The sequence below is a fragment of the Ochotona curzoniae genome, unplaced genomic scaffold (genome assembly GCF_017591425.1).
Source record: "Ochotona curzoniae isolate NIBS_2020 unplaced genomic scaffold, NIBS_Ocur_1.0 contig_3498, whole genome shotgun sequence".
In the NCBI taxonomy this organism is placed as follows: domain Eukaryota; kingdom Metazoa; phylum Chordata; class Mammalia; order Lagomorpha; family Ochotonidae; genus Ochotona; species Ochotona curzoniae.
Window position 1 is genome coordinate 43166351 of NW_024465885.1, and position 19881 is coordinate 43186231.

General features: G+C 50.3%; 1 protein-coding gene across 6 annotated transcripts in view; it reads left to right on the plus strand.

Moving 5' to 3' along the window:
• Window positions 1–19881, plus strand: part of EVA1C (eva-1 homolog C) — a 65854-nt gene that overhangs the window by 20177 nt on the left and 25796 nt on the right. For 4 of the 6 annotated variants that reach the window (XM_040980892.1, XM_040980893.1, XM_040980891.1 and 1 more), the window contains exons 2-3: window positions 14341–14525; window positions 17797–17920. The exons of the other annotated variants lie outside the window; for them this stretch is intronic. In XM_040980892.1, the coding sequence (XP_040836826.1) occupies window positions 14341–14525; window positions 17797–17920 (309 nt within the window). The remainder of the gene's footprint in view (window positions 1–14340; window positions 14526–17796; window positions 17921–19881) is intronic. 6 annotated transcript variants of the gene reach the window in all.

A 19881-nucleotide genomic window follows, 5' to 3' on the forward strand; every position in this document is an offset into this window, starting at 1 on the left:
GAATCATGAGCTTGAACTTCTGCAGGTTGCTGGCCCTGGGTGAAGCAGTGGTCAGGGATGGAGCTGTGCGTGCTTCCTCCTAGCCCACACAGGGAGACGCTGGAGTCCCTTAACTCCTCGTGGCTAAGTGTGTGTCCTTATTTGGAGATGGAGTCAATCGCTGGAGGTGATCAAGTTCCAGCAATGTTGTTTGGGTGGGCCCTGGTCCAACCCAATGTTGCTTGGGTGGGTCCTGTGAGTGCCAGGGGGAACCTTGGACCCAGAGACGTGAGCACCCAGAGGGTACCACGTGAAGCCTGCAGCTAGGCTGGCTCTTGTCTGCTGGGAGCCAGAGGCAGTGCTGGAAATGGCTCCATGTCAGACACCCAGCCTCCACAGTGTGAAATATCCCCTCCGTGTTCTAGACCACCCAGGCCCCTCGTGGCAGCTCTCAGATCACAATAGAGCAAGCAGAATTCCGATTATATTACAGGTAACTGCTTGTTTCAAGTCTCCATACCATCTTGCCCCTCATTTCTATTTCCATCTTCATTTCTTGAAAAGGATTTATGTATTTACTTGAAAGACAAAGCAGCACACATAAAGAAATGTTCCATCCACTGGTTCACTTCTCCAGATTTCCATGACAACCAGGCTCCTTAGTCCAAAGCCAGAAGCCAAGATCTCCATGCAGGTCTGTGGTGAGGATGGCAGGGAGCAGGTCCCTGACCCATCACCTGCCACCTTCAGGGATGTGAATTAGCAGGAAGCTGGACTTGAAGAGGAAGAGGAGACTCAATCCAGGCACTGTGATTTGGGGATGCAGGTGTCACAGGCAGCCTGACTGGATTTCCTGCCCCTCCATCTTTGCTTGGCAGCACTGGGAGCCTGAACACCTAGCTCAAGGTCATGTGTATGAACAAAGCCGAGCTTTCTGCCTCTGGTTGTAATCACACTTCACCGAATCCCTCCTCTGGCTCCTTTACTATTCCTATCTCTTAAATGTCTGTGGTCCCCAGGCATCTGTGGTTTCCCCTGGGCCTCAGCTGCACCTGCTTGTCTCGCTTCCCCAAGGGTCCTCTCCTAACCTCTGAGCTGGGATACCACCAGGCTGCCCCTCAGGCTTAGCAGGCCCAGCTTGTTCCAGAACACAGTCATTAAAGCTCTTTCTATCTTTTAAAAAATACTTATTCATTGACTTGAAAATCAAAGTTATATAGAGAGGAGGAGACAGTCACACACATACAAAGACACACAGAGAGAGACACAAACATCTTCCATCAGCCTGCTCACTCTGCAAAAATCCACAACTCAAGTAATTGAGCCATCATCACTGCCTCCAAGGATGTGCACGAGCAGGAAGTGGGATTGGAAGCTGACGTGGGACTAAAGTATGCTAGAAGGGATGCAGGCATCCCAAGGAGCAGCTTAACTCACTATGCCACAAGGCCCATCCCTAAGGCTGCTCTTTAATACTGGATTTCCCGGGCAAAGAGCAGCACCAGCTCCAAACTTGGAGGCATCCCTACCTCCCTCTCAGCCTCTGCCGCATGTTGCCACCAGCTACTCCTGCTGACCCCACAAAGGCACCTCTGTCTTATCATAATATTCAAGAATCGGTGCAAGATGAAAATGTGGACCGCTTTATTTGAAACCCAGAGGAAAAGCACTATTTGAAATACTCCGATAGAAGCTTGCTCCCTTTTCTCTGAGGTCTATTTGTCATGTTTTTTTTTTTTTTTTTTTTTTACTCTCTAGTGGTCTTCCAAGCCAAGACAGATATAAACACTTTAAGTAATCAGCGTGAGTTTAAATTTTTTCATCTGCATTTTTCTTTTTGCCAATCCATTTGTCAGTGGAAATGGAAGACCGTTTCACTAGCCTGTGAGATCACAGGACCAACATGGCTATTGTTTCGTACCTAAGCTTTGTTCTCACTGCAACAGCGAGAAAGCAGCAGTAAGTGAATCCACCTGTTGATTTCCATTTGTGTCCCCATGCCTTCTCTCCCCACCTTCTTCTTTTTTTTTTTTTTTCTATGCACCTTCTGATTCTTGGGTTTAATGAGGTGTGAGAAAGGATGGAAAGGAAAAGAGCTGTGGCTTGCTCCCTCTTCCCTCACCGTCTGTCATCATTTTCAGCATGTGTTTGCCAATATGGCAACTGATGGGGCTAAGAAAGGATGGGGCAGGAGCTGGTGCTGATCCTGGTGCTTGAGATGGGAAAGTGAGGCACCTCATCCTGTACCAGTACCTGGGTTCGATTCTTAACTCCAGCTTCCTGTGTGTGTGCACCCAGCAGGCAGCAGGTGGTGGCGAAAAAGAGCTCTCAGGGGAATAAAGCTGGCCGGGCCCTGGGACTACTCGATGGAGCTGGGTCTGCTGTAGGAGTTTGTTTGTGGGAATCAAGCTGAGGGCAAATGTGGTGCTTACAGCCCATCCGTCCTTCTTATGGAGTCTGCACCTGCCCAGGTAGCCTGGTTATGAGATGCTGTGACTCCTCCATATACTGAGGGCATGTCAAGGTCACAGAGGCCGGGTAACCGGTCCTAAACCCTCCACAAAGCCCAAGAGGAGGCTGTCACAGAACCAGGATCACCCATCCTGTATCCTCAACAATGCCTCTCCGAAACATTGTTTACCTCTGCTTCCACTCTTTCAAACTTGTAGACTCTGGCTTTGATCCCTGCTTAAAGTGAGGACTACAGCAAACCTGTCCTCTCTCCTACAGCCACCTTCAGAACTGCACCTCCAGAATTTTTTTATTTTTAAGATTTTTTTTATTGGAATGCCAGATATACAGAGAGGAGGAGAGACAGAAAGGAAGCTCTTTTGTCTGATGATTCACTCCCCAAGTGACCACAATGGCCAGAGCTGAGCTGATCTGAAACCAGGAGCCCGAAGCCTCTTCCAGGTGTCCCATGCTGGCACAGGGTCCCAAAGCTTTGGGCCATCCTTGACTGCTTTCCCAGGCCACAAGCAGGGAGCTGGATGGGGAGCAGGGCTGCCAGGATTAGAATGGGAACTCATATGGGATCCTGGCGCATGCAAGGTGAGGACTTTAGCTGCTAGGCTACCGCACAGGGTGTGAATTTTTTGTTTTGAAGGCTGGTGCTGTGGCATACTAGTCTTAAGTTTCTGTCTGCTAGAACTGGCATCCCAAATAGGCACTGGTTTGTGTCCTTGCTATTGCATCCAGCTCCTTGCTGATGGCCTGGGAAAGCAGTGGAGGAAGGCTCAAGTCCTTAGACCCCTTCATCTTTGAGGCAGACCTGGAAGAAGCCCTTGGCTCCTGGATTTGGATTGGTTTAGCTGCAGCCATTGTAGCCATCTGGGCAAATGAAACAGCAGTTGGAAAATCTCTGTCTCTTTCTCCTTTCAAATAAAAATAAATATTAAAAAAAATTTTTTGGTGGGTTATAGACGTATTTACCAAAAAAACATCAACCTTCTAGTCTTGGGAGGGGTGGGGGAAGACAGCATCATGAGTGGTTCAAATTACTGTGTGATTTTGTAATTAACTGAGTAAAGCCCTCGAGCCTCAGTTTCCCCCTTGATCATCCCACACATCCTGCAGGTGGGTTAGAGAGCAAGGAGCTGCCCGGAGTTGAAAGGCTGTCGTCGGGGGTGGGTGACATCTGGCATCTTGCCACCCCTGCCGCTGAGTCTGGGTTCCTCCGGCTCTGTGGGTTCCTTTTGGCTGGTCCCAGCAATGCCGTGTGTCTCTGAGAGCCGTTTGTGGTGGCCTCAGAGACGGCCACTCATTGGCCATACTCCAAGTCTTGATTTCGTATCTGAGTGCTGAGTGCTGGTGCAAGTCCCATCAAGTTTGGGTTTCCTCGCCAAGTGGCCCTGTCGCTTGGAGGAATGACTGCCTGTCCTAAAGAGAAGGAAGAGTGACCCACTGAGATGCTGGGGAACAAACAAGGACCAATCCTGCATGTCAGCCACGTGGGGTTCTAGGATGGCTCTCAGAGCTGGTACCTCATCACCACACAAGGTGCTCAGTTTTGTAGGGGTTGGAATCTTTGGTGGAAGGCATAGAGGAGCTCCAGTCAGACCTGTTGGACATTGGACGGTGAATGTAGTCTCGGCTTATCAGTCGGGGCTGGCATAGTACATTTCAGTGATTTTTGATTGATTGATTGATTAACATTCTTTTCTTTGTGTTTGCACACACACATATGCATATGTATACACACAACATGATCCTGCAGCCACAGCTACAATCAACCACAGCTCCAGAATATTAGAAAACTGGACTGGTATATCAGGTTAAGTCAGCACCTCTTATGCTGACATCCATATGGACCCTGTTTTTGTCCCAACTCGAGTCCTGGCTGCTCCACTTCCCATCAGCTCCCTGTTAATGCTGCTGGAAGAGTAGCAGAACCTGGTCCAAGTGCTTTGGTCTCTGTCACCCATGTGGGAGACCCAGACGAGGATCATGCTCTTGTCTTCAGCCTGGCCCAGTCTTATCTGCCATTTGTTGCTTCTCTCTGTGTAACTGCTTTTCAAAGCCATAAATGCATCCTAAAATATCTAAATAACTTAGAAAAAGTTACACCTGTCCTGCACACATGCAGGCCTTTTTTTTTTTCCCTTGTCATTGCTCCCTAACCGATACAGGAGCTCTCTGTGTACGTGGTATTTTCACTGATCTGGATATTATAAACAATCTAGGGATGCTTTGAAAAATGTGGGAGGATGTATGTGTGGGGAGCTGAGTGAGTGGGAGCATGTGCACGCATGTTTGTGCATATGCATGTGTGTGCATAAACATACATGTGCTCATGTGTATGTGCATATACACGTGTGGGCCATGTGTGCATGTATGTCATACTGTGTGTACATGTTCATGCACACGTGTATCTTGTGTTATGTATTTCTTTTTAAAATTTATTTTTATTATATTTTTGACAATCTTTACATAGTTAATTAGGGTAAAAAGGTTCAAGGGTTATAGGAAAGTAGGTAAGACTATTATTTCCATATTGTTTCCTTCATGTTTAAAGCAGGGTATTAACGGAGAAGGCCCACCCAATTTCCCACCCTCCCCAGGTCCCGGATGTAGGGCATGCTCTGAGGTTCTTGCTCAAGTGGTTTTGGTAATTCACCAGTTATGAATCACTGCCAATCTTGCCAGTGTGTTATGTATTTCACAGAGAAATCTTGACGTCCTGAAGGATACAGGTTGCTGATGAAGAAGGAGCAGCACCTGCTGTGCCCTTCTTTGCCTCTATCTGCTCTTGCTCTGCTGATCTCCCGATTATCTCAATCTTGCATTTAAATGTGATTCCCTCATTGCCCTCCTACTCTATGTCAGACTTTTTGTAGGCGCGAGGGACAATGCAGCCAGCAAAACAAAGTCCCCGTTTACCTCCAGAAGGGGAGAGCAGCCACTCTGCCTCCACATGGTTGAACATAGCAGGGTCAGGGTGGTGCAGCAGGAGCTCCAGCATCCCATGGAGTGACCAGGAAAGGCCTGCCTGATGAGGCTGTGTCTGAACGAAGGCTGGGATGGAGGAGGACCTGGATACCTGGAGGAAGATACCTAGTGTCCGAGAACACAGCAAAGATGAGGGTGAGGAGACAGGAAACAGGGCCGCTGGGGGCTGGAGCCCGATGTGGGGCATGAGGTGGACATGAGGTGGACAGGCTGCAAGGGGCCCCCAGGTGAAAAGGAGCTTGGACTTTGAATGAGCTGGAAAGCTGTACAATGGATTAACGTGTGTAGACAAATGCCTGGGGACACACGGATGCACACGTGCACATGTACACAGGAGCCCATTTGAAATCTGTCTGATGCTGTGCAGGGAGTATGGGCCGCACAAGTCAGAGGCCGTGTACAGAGGGAGGAAGGAAGGCAAGGGAAGGTAATAGAAGGGATGGCTGGTAGGGGGTAACACAAAGTCGTGTTCAGGGCCAGAACCCAAAGTCCAGGGGCAGCAGGGCAAAGTGCCCTGTATGTGGGTCACAGTAGCCATGGCTGTTATGTGGCACTCCCCAAGGAGAAAAAAGCCAGAGAGGAACTAGCCTCGTGGCTCAGCAGTTATAGCTGCCACTTGGAGTGATGGCATTCATATCAATTCCTGACTGTGCCACTTCCAACGTGGCTCCCTAGTAATATGCCTAGCAAAGCTAAGGAGGATGGTCCAAGTGCTTGCTCCTGTCTCAGCCATTGTAGCCACTTGGGAAAGCAAGCACCCGATTGGAGAGCTTTCTCTCTCTCTCTGGAATGTATACATATTTATATCTACATATGTATATACACAATATTTATTGTATTTATTTGAAAGACAAAGTGACATAGAGGAAGGGAGAGAAGAGAGATACCTGTCTGTAATTCATTACCCAAATGGCCACTAACAACCCAGAGTGCGCCAGGCTGAAGCCACAAGCCAGGAACTCCACCTAGGTCCCTCACATGTGTTACAGGGATCCAAGCACTTGGGCCATCCTCTGTTGCTTTCCCAGGAGCATTAGCAGGGAGCTTAAACAGAAACAGAGCAACTGAGGCTCAAACCAGTATTTGTATAGGATACTGGCATCATAGGCAGTGGCTTACCCTGATGCACTACAATACTGGCCCTGGAAATTCTGGAATGTACTAGTCACATTCACTTAGGGATTTCTTTAAATGCTTTTGAAATGACAGCATGTATGGAAGGAAGGCTTGTGTATTTTATGCGCTTGCAAATACAGAAGCGTTGTGATTTGCCTTTAAGAAAAAGCAAGTGGCTATGTTTGCAGAGAAAGTGTCTAAGAAACTGGACCTCAGGAATTTTCAGGCTGAGGGGGATAGCAAGAGAAAGTGGCAGACTATTCCAGATCTGCTCCCAGTCACTGCACTGCAGAGCTTTCTGCTTGTTTCTGTTTAAGTTGCATCTGCTGCACCTTTAGGCCCCAGGGGCAAATGGCTAACGGCATAACCCTTTCGGTGAACCCGAGTCTCCTTTGGAACGAGTCCTTCTTAGTGGTGGTTCTATAAAGTATAAAAGCAAATATCCATCGTATTTTTCTCATTGATACCAGAGTCCTTAAGCCTAACCTAGGAAAGCAGTGGGTTTGGGGTTCTCCTTGCCCTTCTCCATTTCCTCTCCATCTCGCCCCCTCATGGGGTAGAAAGGGCTTCAGCAAGTTCATGGGGACAGGTGTTCAATGCCACAGTTAAGGTGCTGCTAGGAATGCCCATATGTCATGTCCCAGTGCCTGGGTTTGAATCCCAACTATACTACCCATCCTAGGTTCCTATTGAGGAATACCCGAGTGGCAGCAGGTGATGTGTCGAGTAGCTGGGGTCCTGCCAGCCACGTGGGAAACCTGCATGGAGTTCCCAGCCTCAGCTTGGCCCAACCCCAGCCATGGTAGTTGCTTGGGGAGTTAACCAGTGGACGGGGCATTCTTAAGAGTCGCTCGCTGTGGTCTCAGCCCTGGTCAGGCTCTCAGTTCACCTGCTCCTCCCCTCTGTTTTGGGACCAGCATCTGAGCTGCACCGTTTGGAACATCTTTCAGTTGTCCCTACCCTCCTAGGAGGCCGCTACCCTCTGTGACCTAAGGAACAGGTTCTAATTCTCTTCCTCATGAATCTCCACACTCAGCTTCTTTATGCCAAATACAGCTTGGACTTGGGTCTCACTTCACTGCAATCCTTATGCCTCTAGGCGAGAGATGCTGGGACCTGGGCTCTTCCTGCATCCTACGGAACACTGACTCATGCCTCTAAACACACTCCCAGCACACAAGAGAAAAACACCATGTTTGGAAAAGGACCTCAAGCGTGTAGCAACACCTCACAGCCTTTGTGAATAAAAGGGTGTGGTTCCCCTATCTAAAGAATTAGTGAGTGCAGGGCACCACTTTATTGCTTTTTTTTTTTTTTAAGAGAAGGGGGAGGCTTAACAATTGAATTCCGTTCTCTTCCCAGAAGTAAAATTGCAAGATTGCAGCCCACCCCCGCACCTGGGGAACTTGGGAACACTAATGCAGGGCAAGTGGCTGAGATTCTTGAATCCTGTGCTGAGCGTGACTCAGGCAACGCATAGCGTCAGCACGCCCCGAGAATCCTGCCCCCTGTGGGAGGGCTGCGGCTTCAGAAGAGATAAGGGAGAATTTACAGCCCAGTTTGGAATTTCCTGAATATTAGTGACTTACTCACTGGAGAGAAAGAGACCTTCATTATTGGAGAGAAAGAGAGAGAGAGAGAAGAAGGAAGGGAGGGAAGGAGGGAAAAAAGAAGGAAGGAAGGAGGGGAGAAAGAAACTAAAAGAAAGAAAAGAAAGAAAGAGAGAAAGAAAGAAAAAGAAAGAAAGGAGCCTTGATTATTAGAAAGAAAGAGAAAAGAGATGGATGCTCTTGGACTTTCCAAGACTCTGTCCCCTCCTCTGCATCCCTGCCCTGCTCGTAATGAGCAGATGGGATGTTGCCCGTGTTAGATGTAGCTCTTGGCCCAGGGTCACACCTAAAAGGGCTCAGGTAAATATTCCTAAGGAGGGTGCATCTCATAAAAACCTTCGATGCTTCAAGGCAAAAAGCTTACAGGACAGGAGGGAGTGGCAGGGCATGGGAGTCGGTGGTGTGCCTTCTCTGCCTCCCCTGGAGTTCCAGCGCACAGTGGCATGTTTGTGGCCCTGAGAAGTCCCACAGGGAAGACCTGTGTTGAACTTGGGGCCTTACCAGCTGGTTTTGCCATAGAGCCTTCTCTCTGCATAACACCTGCTGCTCCCATAGAACACTTAGACAAAATCAGTCCTTCAAAAGCACCTGGATTATTTTTTTATATATAAATGGGTTCTCCCTGTTATTGCAACAAGGACCACCACCAGTTCACCCCTGACACACAAGTATCCCTGCATCTTTGGAAGATAAGAGCTCCTGCCATCCTCATGGTTTATTTTCTAGGAGCCTTGCCTACTTTTTTTTTTAAAGATTAATTTATGTAAATCTTTACAAGAGAGAAGGAAAGAGAGAAAGATATTCCATTCGCTGATTCACTCCTTAAATGGTCACAAAGGCTGGAGCTGAGCTGATCCAAAGCCAGGAGCCAGGAGCTTCTTCCAGGTCTCCCATGTGGGTGAAGGATCCCGAATCTTTGGGGGCATTCTCCACTTCTTTCCCAGGCCACAAGCAGAGAGCTAGATGGGAAGTAGAGCAACTGGTTCATGAACAGCACCCATATGGGATACTGGCACTTGCAAGGCGAGGATTTAGCCACTGAGCCATTGCACTGGCCTCCATCCCTCCCTCTTTTTTTCTTTTCTTTTCTTTCTTTTTTTTTTTTTTTTAACCAACTGTGACAGCACACATCCACCTGCAAACACAGAGTTAGCCTGTAAGATCTCAGGCTGAAACAATTAAAAAACAAAGCATTTTTGGCTGATCCAACATGATGGAGAATTTGATCCAGAGAGAAGAATTCACAAAACAGTTGCATTACTGGTCCCTTCTTCAAAAGGTTTTCTTCTGAACCAGCCAAGGGGCGTGGGGGAGCTGAGGAGTGCACTGACTGTGCAGCACGTGGCAAAGCGTGTGTTTGTGTGTGCCCCAGGGTAGTGGATTTGCCTGGGGAAGGGCATCCAACGGGGAGCGGCTCATCTGTTGCCTGCCCTTTGTTCAGAGACAACCTTGGCAGCCCGCCCCACCCTACTTCCTGCCCTCCCCTTGCAAGACACCTAATCCACGGGGCCCCTTCATGCTCAGTGCTGGGGCCTTCGTTTCCTGCAAATGTCTCCCTGTGCTTCTGGCATCCTCTTCCAATGCCAGGCTTTGGCATTGCCATCACCAGGAATGCCGCATCTTCCAATGGCTGTTTCAAAGGCGGGGTGGGGGGCGGGGGTGGGCGGCATTGTGGCCTGGAAGGTTAAGCTTCTGTGATCCCTGCATTGCATGTGGGCACTGATCGGAGTCTGGGCTGCTCCACCTCTAATCCAGCTTGCTAGTTGCTGCACTTGGGGAAGCAACAGAAGACAACCCAAGTGCTTGGTGCCCCACACCCACATGGGAGACCCAGCTAAAACTCCAGTTTCAGTGCCCTAGTGGTCTAAGTCCCCACCTTGAATGTGCCAGGATCCCATATGAGCTCCGGTTCTAATCCCAGCAGCTCCACTTTCCATCCAGCTCCCTGACCCTGCACCTGTGTGGGAGACCTGGAGGAAGGTCCTGGCTCCTGACTTTGGTTGTTGTGGTCACTTGGGGAGTGAATCATTGGATGTAGGTTCTTCCTCTCTGTCTCTCCTCCTCTGTATATCTGACTTTGCAATAAAAATAAATACATCTTTTTTTTTTATTTTAAAGATTTTTATTTTTATTATTTTTTATTGGAAAGGCGGATATACAGAGAGGAGAGACAGAGAGGAAGATCTTCCGTCCGATGATTCACTCCCCAAGTGAGCGCAACGGCCCGATGCTATGCTGGTCCGAAGCCAGGAGCCTCTTCCGGGTCTCCCACGCGGGTGCAGGGTCCCAAAGCTTTGGGCCGTCCTCGACTGCTTTCCCAGGCCACAGGCAGGGATCTGGAAGGGAAGCGGGGCTGCCGGGATTAGAACCGGCGCCCATATGGGATCCTGGGCATGCTAGGCGAGGACTTAACCACTTGCACCACCGCGCCGGGCCCAAAAAATAAATACATCTTAAAAAAAAAAATCTCCCAGCTTCTGACTTAGCCTCCACTGTGGCAGCCAATTAAGGAGGGAACCAGGGGGTAGAAAATCTCTCTTTCTCTCTCTGTATTCTCCTCTCTGTAACTCTGTCTCTCAAGAAAATAATTTCCTTTCAAGTGATGTTTGAGTACAGCCTTCTGGCTCCTGTGATTGCCCACCTTGACCTTGGTGGCCACAGTGGACACCTGAACCTTGAGGTCCCCCACTCTTTTCCTTCCTGAACTGAGCCTACTAGCCATCATTTGCAGCAACCTCTTGCAAACACTCCCTTCCAACTTGTGTTGGAGTATAGTGTACAGTAAGAAATAGTTTGTGTTTGGCCTGGAACTCGTGTGTATTCACACACACACACACACACACACACACACACACACCCCTACTCTGTGCTAGGGTCTGAATGTGCATGTCCCTCTAAAATTTCTATGTTGGAAATGAGGCCGTAGGATGATGGTGTTTGAAAGTGGGTTCTCTGATGACTAGGCATGAGGGCACACCGTCCCCCTTCAACTGCCAGTAGGACTAATGGCTTTCTAAAAGGAAGCTTCATGCATAGGTGTCAGGGACAGCCCTTGGGAAGCCTGCACATGCTGTTAGAGTGCCTCGTTCAAGACCTGGTTCCTCTTCTCTCCACCTGACTTCCTAATACGGCAGACCCTGGCAGGCGGCAGGCCCAAGGAGCTGGTGCAATAAGCAACACGAGGCTTGCTTTCATTGTCTAAAAGGATTGGTGGGATACTTGCAGGTAAAGTTTGGTTTGCTTTTTTTTTTTTTAAGATTTATTTTTATTTATCTGAGAGGCATAGCTAGAGAGAGAGAGAGAAAGACAGAGTAGAGTAGGGAGATCTTCTATCTGCTGGTTAACTCACCAAACGATGGCAGTGACCAGAGCTGGGCCAAGCTGAAGCCAGGACCCTGGAGTTTCTTCTGGGTCTCCCACATGGGTGTAGGAGTTTTGACTGGGCAATCCTCTGCCGTTTTCCCAGGCCAGTTAGTAGAGGGCTGGGTTGGAAGTGAAGTAGCTGGGACTCCAACTGGCACCCATATGGAAAGCCAAGGCTGCAGCCAGTGGCTTAACCAGCTACGCCACAGCATAAACCTTGGTTTCTACTCTACCCCCTCCACCCCCAAGAGAAAATCTTTTCATTTCTACTTACAAAAATGTGTACACAAATAATATAAACTTTAAAGCTACGTACAAACTGTACATGAACTTTTGCAAGGGAAAGCTGTGCCCACTGATCAGGTCTGAAAACAGCCTGAGCAGCTTCCCTAACTCAGTCCCCTCCCATACCTCACTCCTAGTGGCAGTGCTTGGCCTGGCGAGCCATGGATGTTCTGTGTGTACTGGTGGGAGGTGGGGTTCCCTCTTCGACATTTTTAAACACAGATTTACCTTATTTATTTGAAAGTCAGAGTGACACAGAGAGAGGGCAAAGTAGAGAGAAAAAAGCCTTCCATTCACTGGCTCCCTACCTGGTTGGCCATAGGATTGGGGCGAAATTGGAGTCAGGAGCCAGGAACTGTAGCTGGCTCTCCTATTCAGGTGGCAGGGGGCACAAGCCTTTGGGCCATCTTCCAATACTTCTTTAGGAGCATTAGCAAGGAGCTGGCTCAGAAGTGGAGCAGCTGCGACCTGAACTGGTGCTCCAATATGGGATGCCAGCAAGGCAGACAGTGGATTCAGTTGCTGTGCCATGGCACCAGCCCCTTTATGTCCAGGAGAGGTTTTAGCTTCATAGCAAAATGAAATGAAATGTACAGTGTCCCATACACATCTCTCCCCCAACACACACACCCTCAGGTCTCTGCGACATCATCAAACCACAGGGATGCCTTGGCATTGGCTGGTGAGCCTGCAAAGCGGTGCTTCCCATCAGGGTTTGGTGCCAGTGTGGCACGTTCTTCGAGTTTGCACAAATGGGTGTGAACTTGCATCCGCTGTTCCCTGCAGAGCAGTCACACTGCCCTCAGCAGGCTCCATGCCCCATCTCCCTCTCCCTCCTGTCCCCCAACTCCCGGCAGCTGCTGCACTTTTCTTATTGGCTCCCATGGTCTTGTCTTTTCCAGGATGTTGCAGAGTTGGAATCACTCATTGTGTGATTACCCCTTCAGACTGGTTTCTCTCGCTCCCTAATGGGCATGCAAGGCCCCTCTGTGGCTTTTTGTGCCTCATAGCTCATTCACTTTTGTCACTGATGGAGGCACAGACTGTTGCAGGGGAGAGTGGCTGGGACTGGAGCAAGTGTTGGTTACAAAGCATCTTTTGGGCACCTGTGCCATGTTAGTTCCCATGCTGGGAGTAGCCCTCTCCTCTGCCTGTGGAAGCACATGGTGGTGGTGATGACAGGCAGGGCTGTCACCCACATGCCCATGCCTGGGGTTCCTTCGCCACTCGTGTTAGACTTTGCTTGGACCCGTGAACTTGCTCAGAGAAGCTTGTGGTTATTCTTCTGGTGATTTTCAATGAGACAGCCCATGTGCGGGCTGCTTAGAGCCTTCGTCTTCAGGCTGCTCTGGATGACCTCAGGGGACAGTGCCAGGCCTGGTTCTGTCCATTCCCCTGGCTGTGAGTTTGGGGGAAGTTCTTGGGGTTGTGTTTGAGAGCCTGATTCTCAGCATTGCATCACAGAAATTGTGAAACCTACACAGGCATGACTTCAGCACAGGCTGCTCATGTGGAAAGCTAGCAGTCATGCCTCAACCCTGCCTCACGGTCCCTCCTCCCCGTCGGAGGCCAAGGCCAAGGCCTGCCAAGCCTGTCTCCCACACACCTCAGGCAGAAAGTCCCTGGCTGTGCTCCCAGTGACCTTGATGTTGACCCCGGAAGGTGGAAGAAGGCCGAAAGGAATCCACATTTTGTATGAACCTTCACTCCTCTTTGCTGAGAAGTGGTGCAGTTCTACCCCACCCCTTTTGCCCGCTTGAATCCCCTGTACCTGTTGGGCCATTTCCATGGCCCCCTAGAGAGAAACCTGCAAGGAGGCTGGGTCTGAGGCCCAAGGCAGCTTTCCACAGGGTTGCTGCGAAGAATGGCTTTGGAAGTGGACAGCTGTCTCCAGTGTCACTCCAGCCCTACGCATGTCTGCACCCACCTCGTTTCCAAAGCAGGCCACATTCTAAGGGTCCTGGTGCACATGTGTGTGAGGACCACTGCTGACTGCCTGTCCCTTGGCAATGCAGCACACATCTGTACCCAGTGCGAGGAGTACCACCTCGCTTGCTTTCTCCAGGGGTGTGAGAGGCAGGTTGTCCCAAGCAATCTCCTGAAACCAAACTGCATCCTTGTACCCTAGGAACACATGGCCTTGACAGTGGCCAGATCAAACGAGTGTCAGGACAAGCATGGTCTTGCCCAGGGTGGGGAGCACCCACTCACAGCATTTTCCTGCAAGCCAGGGCCTTGGTGTTTCCTGCCCAGGAAAGAATTTCCCCAGGCTACCCCCTCCCTGCAATCCTTAGATTGGACCAACCCCAGATTTTGGGTTCTGAAGATCAATTCTCAGTCTAGGCAGGAGATCCCCCATTTACACAGGGAACTGCTATGGGATCTACTCTGCCCCTGCTTCCTGTTCTTTCCTCTAGAAACCCCTTCCCACCCATGGAAGGCAATGGATGCCCACCCTCCCCCACCCCACCGTGCTCCAGCACCCGGGAAGAATCCATGAGTTCCTGGGCCTCTTGTAACACAGCTGCATGTTTTTCAGGCTACCTAACTAAACTGCTGCAGAACCACACAGCCTATGCATGTGACGGGGACCACTTGAACCTGCAGTGCCCTCGGCATTCCACCATCAGTGTCCAATCGGCATTTTATGGGCAAGATTTCCAGATGTGTGGGTCCCAGCAGAAGGAAGAGCACTTAGCCTGTGTGGCACCCACAACCTTGCAGGTACTGCCTTGTGTACAAGTGGCAAGATGTTGATGATCTCTCTCTCTCTCTCTCTCTCTCTCTCTCTGTGTTTGTGACAATGGCACTTGCCTCAAGGCAGACCTAATCCGTGAAAATTCCAATTAATATAAATCACCGATTGGCAAGTATTAGCTGCTTCTCTACCCAAAGAAGTTGAGTTAGGAGCCCTGCCTCTTAGATGGCTCCATGAATACATCTGTACTACGACCTTATTCCAGGCGACCCCCTAAAGCCAAGAACAACCTTGTGGGGAAGCAGGGGGCTCCGCAGTTCCCTTCAGTACCCCAGAAGGGAGGGGATACTTCACTAGGGACAACAGGTGTCTGCCAGGCAAAGTTCATAGACTCAAGGAAGGGACATGTCAACACCTGTCTTGTTCATTCTTAGGGCTTGCTTCTGTCTGCAGCTGTAGATACTCGTTGTCTTATCTTTTTGGGCTGTTAGGAGACACCCCCTGCTGAATTCATCCCTTCATGGCATGGTATCATAAGCCGGTGCTGGGTAAGCTCCTCTGGCTTGGCACATTTGGGAAGACACTTGTTGCGCGAAGAGGCCATGATGGCTTTGGACTACTGCAACGTTCCATTTGCCAGTGAACTTGTACCGTGCTGTCTCTGGCTCCTCAACCTGTACAACTTGTTGCTCAGGATGACTGTGTGGAATGAAATAGGCTTCTCCCAAGTTCCATTTGCGAAGAAGGAAGGGCATTTCAGAACATGTGGCCAGAGAGGGGTGAGTTGGAGTTTGTCAATCACAGGAACTAGGGGTAGAGGTCAATTTAGCAGGAGAACTAAGGAGAAATACAACCAGCTTTAAAGGTGCGGACTCTAAGGCCCAAAGAGGAGAATCACCAATAATATAGAGCCGTAAGGAGTTTTCTACTTCTGGCACCTTGTATCAACTCTCTTCTGAGAACCAAAGGCCTGGCAGCCATGTGACTGGCCAGAGTCCCAACCAAGCAGCCCAAAGCAACGCGTTTGTGTGAATTCTTTTGTCGTGACTTCCATTCCCTGGGGAGTGGCAATGTGTTTCTCCAGGCATTGGTCAGTGACTGGCATTGTGGACCTCACCCCATGCTCAGTTCTTGCTCCTGAGTACTCTCCAAAAGCTAGAACCCTGTCGGCCTGCCCTTGTCCCCTCACTCAACCTCCTGCCCAGCCCAGTCTGGAACCCAGACCATTCCCTGCCCTCCCAGTGTAGGAAAGGAACATTGGCTGATGCCCGAAGGGTGGGAGTGCCTGTTTAGGGGAAGCATAAACTGGCGCGCTAGCTCAACCAGGCACCCCTGAATGAGATGGGCGTTCCATCTGTCCTACAAGTTAACATTTGTGATGCTGGTCAGGGCTTGCTTTCCAGAAACTTCCTTGTGAGCTGCTGAGCTTTCATCCTGAGCTCAGGAGTCCTGCCCTTGGAGGGGTGGTTTGCTGTCCCCCAAGAGCCCAGACGAGGTGCTTCCTGAAGACAGGAAGAGACTGGTGTCCATGCACACAGGAGGTTTCCACCAGCCCCCACTCTGCTATGCACTTCCCAGCTCCCACCACACAGAACACAGCCCTGCCCGGCTTGTTAGCATGGAGCCCACCAGGGACTTGAGAGGGTTGAATTACTTTAACAGAACCTTGGCCTCATGCCGCCTCAATACCCAAGGAGTCTCCCTGGGCATTTTAAACATTATTTATTTGAAAGTGGGAGAGATCTCCCATCTGCTGGTTCACTCCCTGAATGACTGCAATGACAGGCCTAGGCCAGGCTGAAGCTAGGAGCCTGAAACTCCATCTAGGTCTCCCATGTGGGCAGCAGGAGCCCAGCTGCTTGGACCATCCTCTGCTGCCTTCCCAGGAGCACGCACAGGAAGCTGGGTCGGAAGCAGAGTAGCCAGGACTCAAGCAAGTGTTCATGTGCAGTGTCGGCATTACAGGTGGCAGCTTCACATGCTGTACCACAACACTGGTCCCCTGCCTGAACATTCTTCCTAGTGGATGTGCATCTGCCCCAGGTCTGAGGATGGGCTGACACCTAGGAAGCGGGGGAAAGGAGGGCACCTGACCCTCTCCTGACACTCTGGGAGCGTGCCCCTAGGAAGCCCTGGTTTCTGTAGGCAAGCCCGGGGCATCTGTATTTGTCATGGGCCATGCTGGTTCTGCGTGGGAATGGTGGGAACCTGGGCAGACACAAGACCAAGTACTGGCCCATACATGGGCCCATGGGGGCTAGGTCCAGCAGCGGCCACAGGGCAGTTTCACCAATAGATAAGGGCGTCTTTGGGACAACAGCAGGAGGGAGATGGGGAGAGGGAGAGGAGGTTCAAGGAAAGCTTTTAAACCCAGTGTTCAATGGTGTTTGGCTAAGAATGTCATCTAGGACCCAGCACAAAAACTCAATCAATTAATCCCCCTTCAAACACTAGGATCCCATATGGGTGCTGGTTTATGCCCTAGCTGATTCACTTCCCATCTAGCTCCCTGCTTGTGGCCTGGGAAAGCAGTGGAGGACTGCCCAAATTCATAGGACCCTGCACCTGTATGGTATACCTGGAAGAAGCTGCTGGCTTCAGATCGGCTCAGCTCTGGCTGTTTTGGCTACATGGGGAGTGAACCAGCAGACAGAAGACATTTCTGTCTCCTCTTCTCTCTGTAAATCTGCCTTAATAACAACAATAATAAAATAGTAATAATAATAATAATAGACATCACTCTACCAGGGAACAGTGGTTCTGTTCCACTGTTTCAATACTCTGTTCCACAGAGTCTTGGTCAGGGCAGGAATCAGCTTTTTGTTGGCTGGGGTGGAAGGCCATGAGCTGACAAGGGCTTGAACTCCCAGACCATGCCCTGGATCCAACTGGCTACTTACAAGAATGAGGAGCCATGACTGTGACTCCTGGACACCATGGCCTGGTGGGCTAGGCAGCTAGGGGAGCCTCCTTAAGGGCCCCTGGATACCAGCAGGTGCCCTGGTCTCATCTGTGTCTCCCGCATCCTCCACAATGCCTTGCTCCTGTCAAAGACCTCAGCAGTAATGCCAGCCATGCGGCCGCTTCCTGCTGGGCTTCTGCCAGCCCTCCACCCCCAGCAGAAGGCAGGGGGCCAGGGGCTACCCTGTCACCCTGACGCATGTGCTGCAGCCAGGCAGTGATGCGTTCTTGCCTCTCCCTCCCCAGAGCCCAGCACAGTTTGGGTATGGGGTCTGGTGGACACAGTACATGGTATGCTGTTCTCAAGCCTGTGCCTTTTCTGTCCCCTCCTTCTAGAAGGTGCTGGATGAGTGCCAGAACCAGCGGGCCTGCCACCTCCTGGTCAATAGCCGTGTCTTTGGACCTGACCTTTGTCCAGGAAGCAATAAATACCTGCTGGTCTCCTTTAAATGCCAACCTAGTAAGTAACTTCCACGGGGGTTGGACTGTGGGCTTGGGATGCTCTTCTCAGTCCTGCACACTGCAGATGCAGTCACCTGCTGGTCAACAGACACTCGGGTTCCTAGGACTATCCGGATACATGCAGAGTCAGCTTGTGAGGGCGGGAAGGGAGCCAGAGGCTGATGGTGTGTGTACACATGCGCACGCTTCCCTTCAGGTGCCTGAAGGTAAAACATCCTTGCTGATGCTGGAACCGTCAGGAGTGGGGAGACTGCATCCAGGGCTTCTCAGAATGGAGACCCAGTGCTGCTTTCCCAGGCTGCCTTGCTGTGTGCCCTTTGTCCTAGAGGATCAGGAGAGCAGATGCCACCTGAGCCACTGGCTCTGGCCCTCAGGAGCTGCTTCTCCCATTTCCAGTGCTGGCCAGGCTGTCCTGGACTGGGTTTGCTCCCTAGGAGAGTGAGAGAGGATATGGCTGAGAATGTCTTTTATTCTGATTGTTCTACTTTTCTCCATGGACCCTCATTGTCATTCTGGGGTGCACAGGTCTTTGTGATGAGCCTGTTGCTCACCAGAAATAACCACATCTCCCAGAGTGAAGGGCCTCCCGAGAGACACACATCACATGCTGGGCCGCAGCATCACAGCAGCCCAGACAACTGGTTGAAAAGAAATGACAGTAGTGATGGTGCTACGGCGTAGTACGTTAAGCCTCCACATAAGGTGCTTACATCCCATGGGGACACCAGTTCAAATCCCTGCTCCCCTTGCAATCTGGCTCCCTGTTAATGTCCTGGGTAAGCAATGAAGGATGGTCCAAGTCTGTGAGTTCCTCAATTTATCTGATCACCCAGAAGAAGCCCCTGGGTCCTGGCTTTGGACCAATTCAGCTCTGGTTTTTGCAGCCATTTGAGGAGTGAACCAGAAGATGGAACTATCTCCTCTCTGTCTCTTTTCTCTCTATAAATCTAGCTTTCACATAAAAATAAATCTCTAAAAAATGACAGCAGCAATTACGCACCAAAACCCAAGCGGCAACCATTTTCCAAGTTCTCCCTGCATCCCAGCACAACCCATTTTTTTGGCATGAGTTCCCCGATTATTCTTGTCTGAGCCCAGCATTCCTGAGACCTTGGTGCCCTAGGTCTTGTGGCTTTCACTGACTACCCAGGTCTCTGTGGCACTGGCTGACGGTGCATGTGCAGTCACACTCACTCACACACTCAGATACCCACTTGCATGCATGTTCATGCATGCTATCATACCACACACATGACACACATGTGGTCAGGTGCATGCCTTCGAACACACATGGTAGCTACTCACGGTCACACCAAGTACACAGTGGGCATGCTCACTGTCACACACACATATACAGTCATCCAACATGCATGGTAGTCACACACACTCACACATACACTGTCACACTACATGCTCAATGGATACACAGGTCGTCACATACACCTTTGTACAACATGCGAGCCAGTTGTGCACACACCTTGACGTAACACACCATTGCATACTGTCACACATACCATTGTGCCTTAGAGTGTCATACCCCCTCACACGTATCCATATGCTCACACCCACGCACTCACACATGCACACTCAACCTTACCCTGCACATCACACATGCTCCACAATCACCCACTGTGCTCTGGCGGAATGATGACTGGCCCTCCCTCCCTGGAGCAGCCTCTAGAAGATGTTACCAGCTGCTGCCTCTGCCTACAGATCCCAGGGACATTCATCCAGAGCTGCCCCAGGCATCCCTCCAGGCTAGGTCTCCAGGACTGAGAGCGAGAGCACCTTGGCTGCTCTTAGCTTTGCCTTCTTCTCTCCTCCCATGAACAAAGAAACCCCACCCCCTTTTTAAAGTGGCCTTTGTTCCAAATATTAGCAGCCCTATAAAACTGTACTACATAATATAATGTAAGCAACAATAAAAAAAAAAAAACAAATATTAGCAGCCGGGGAACT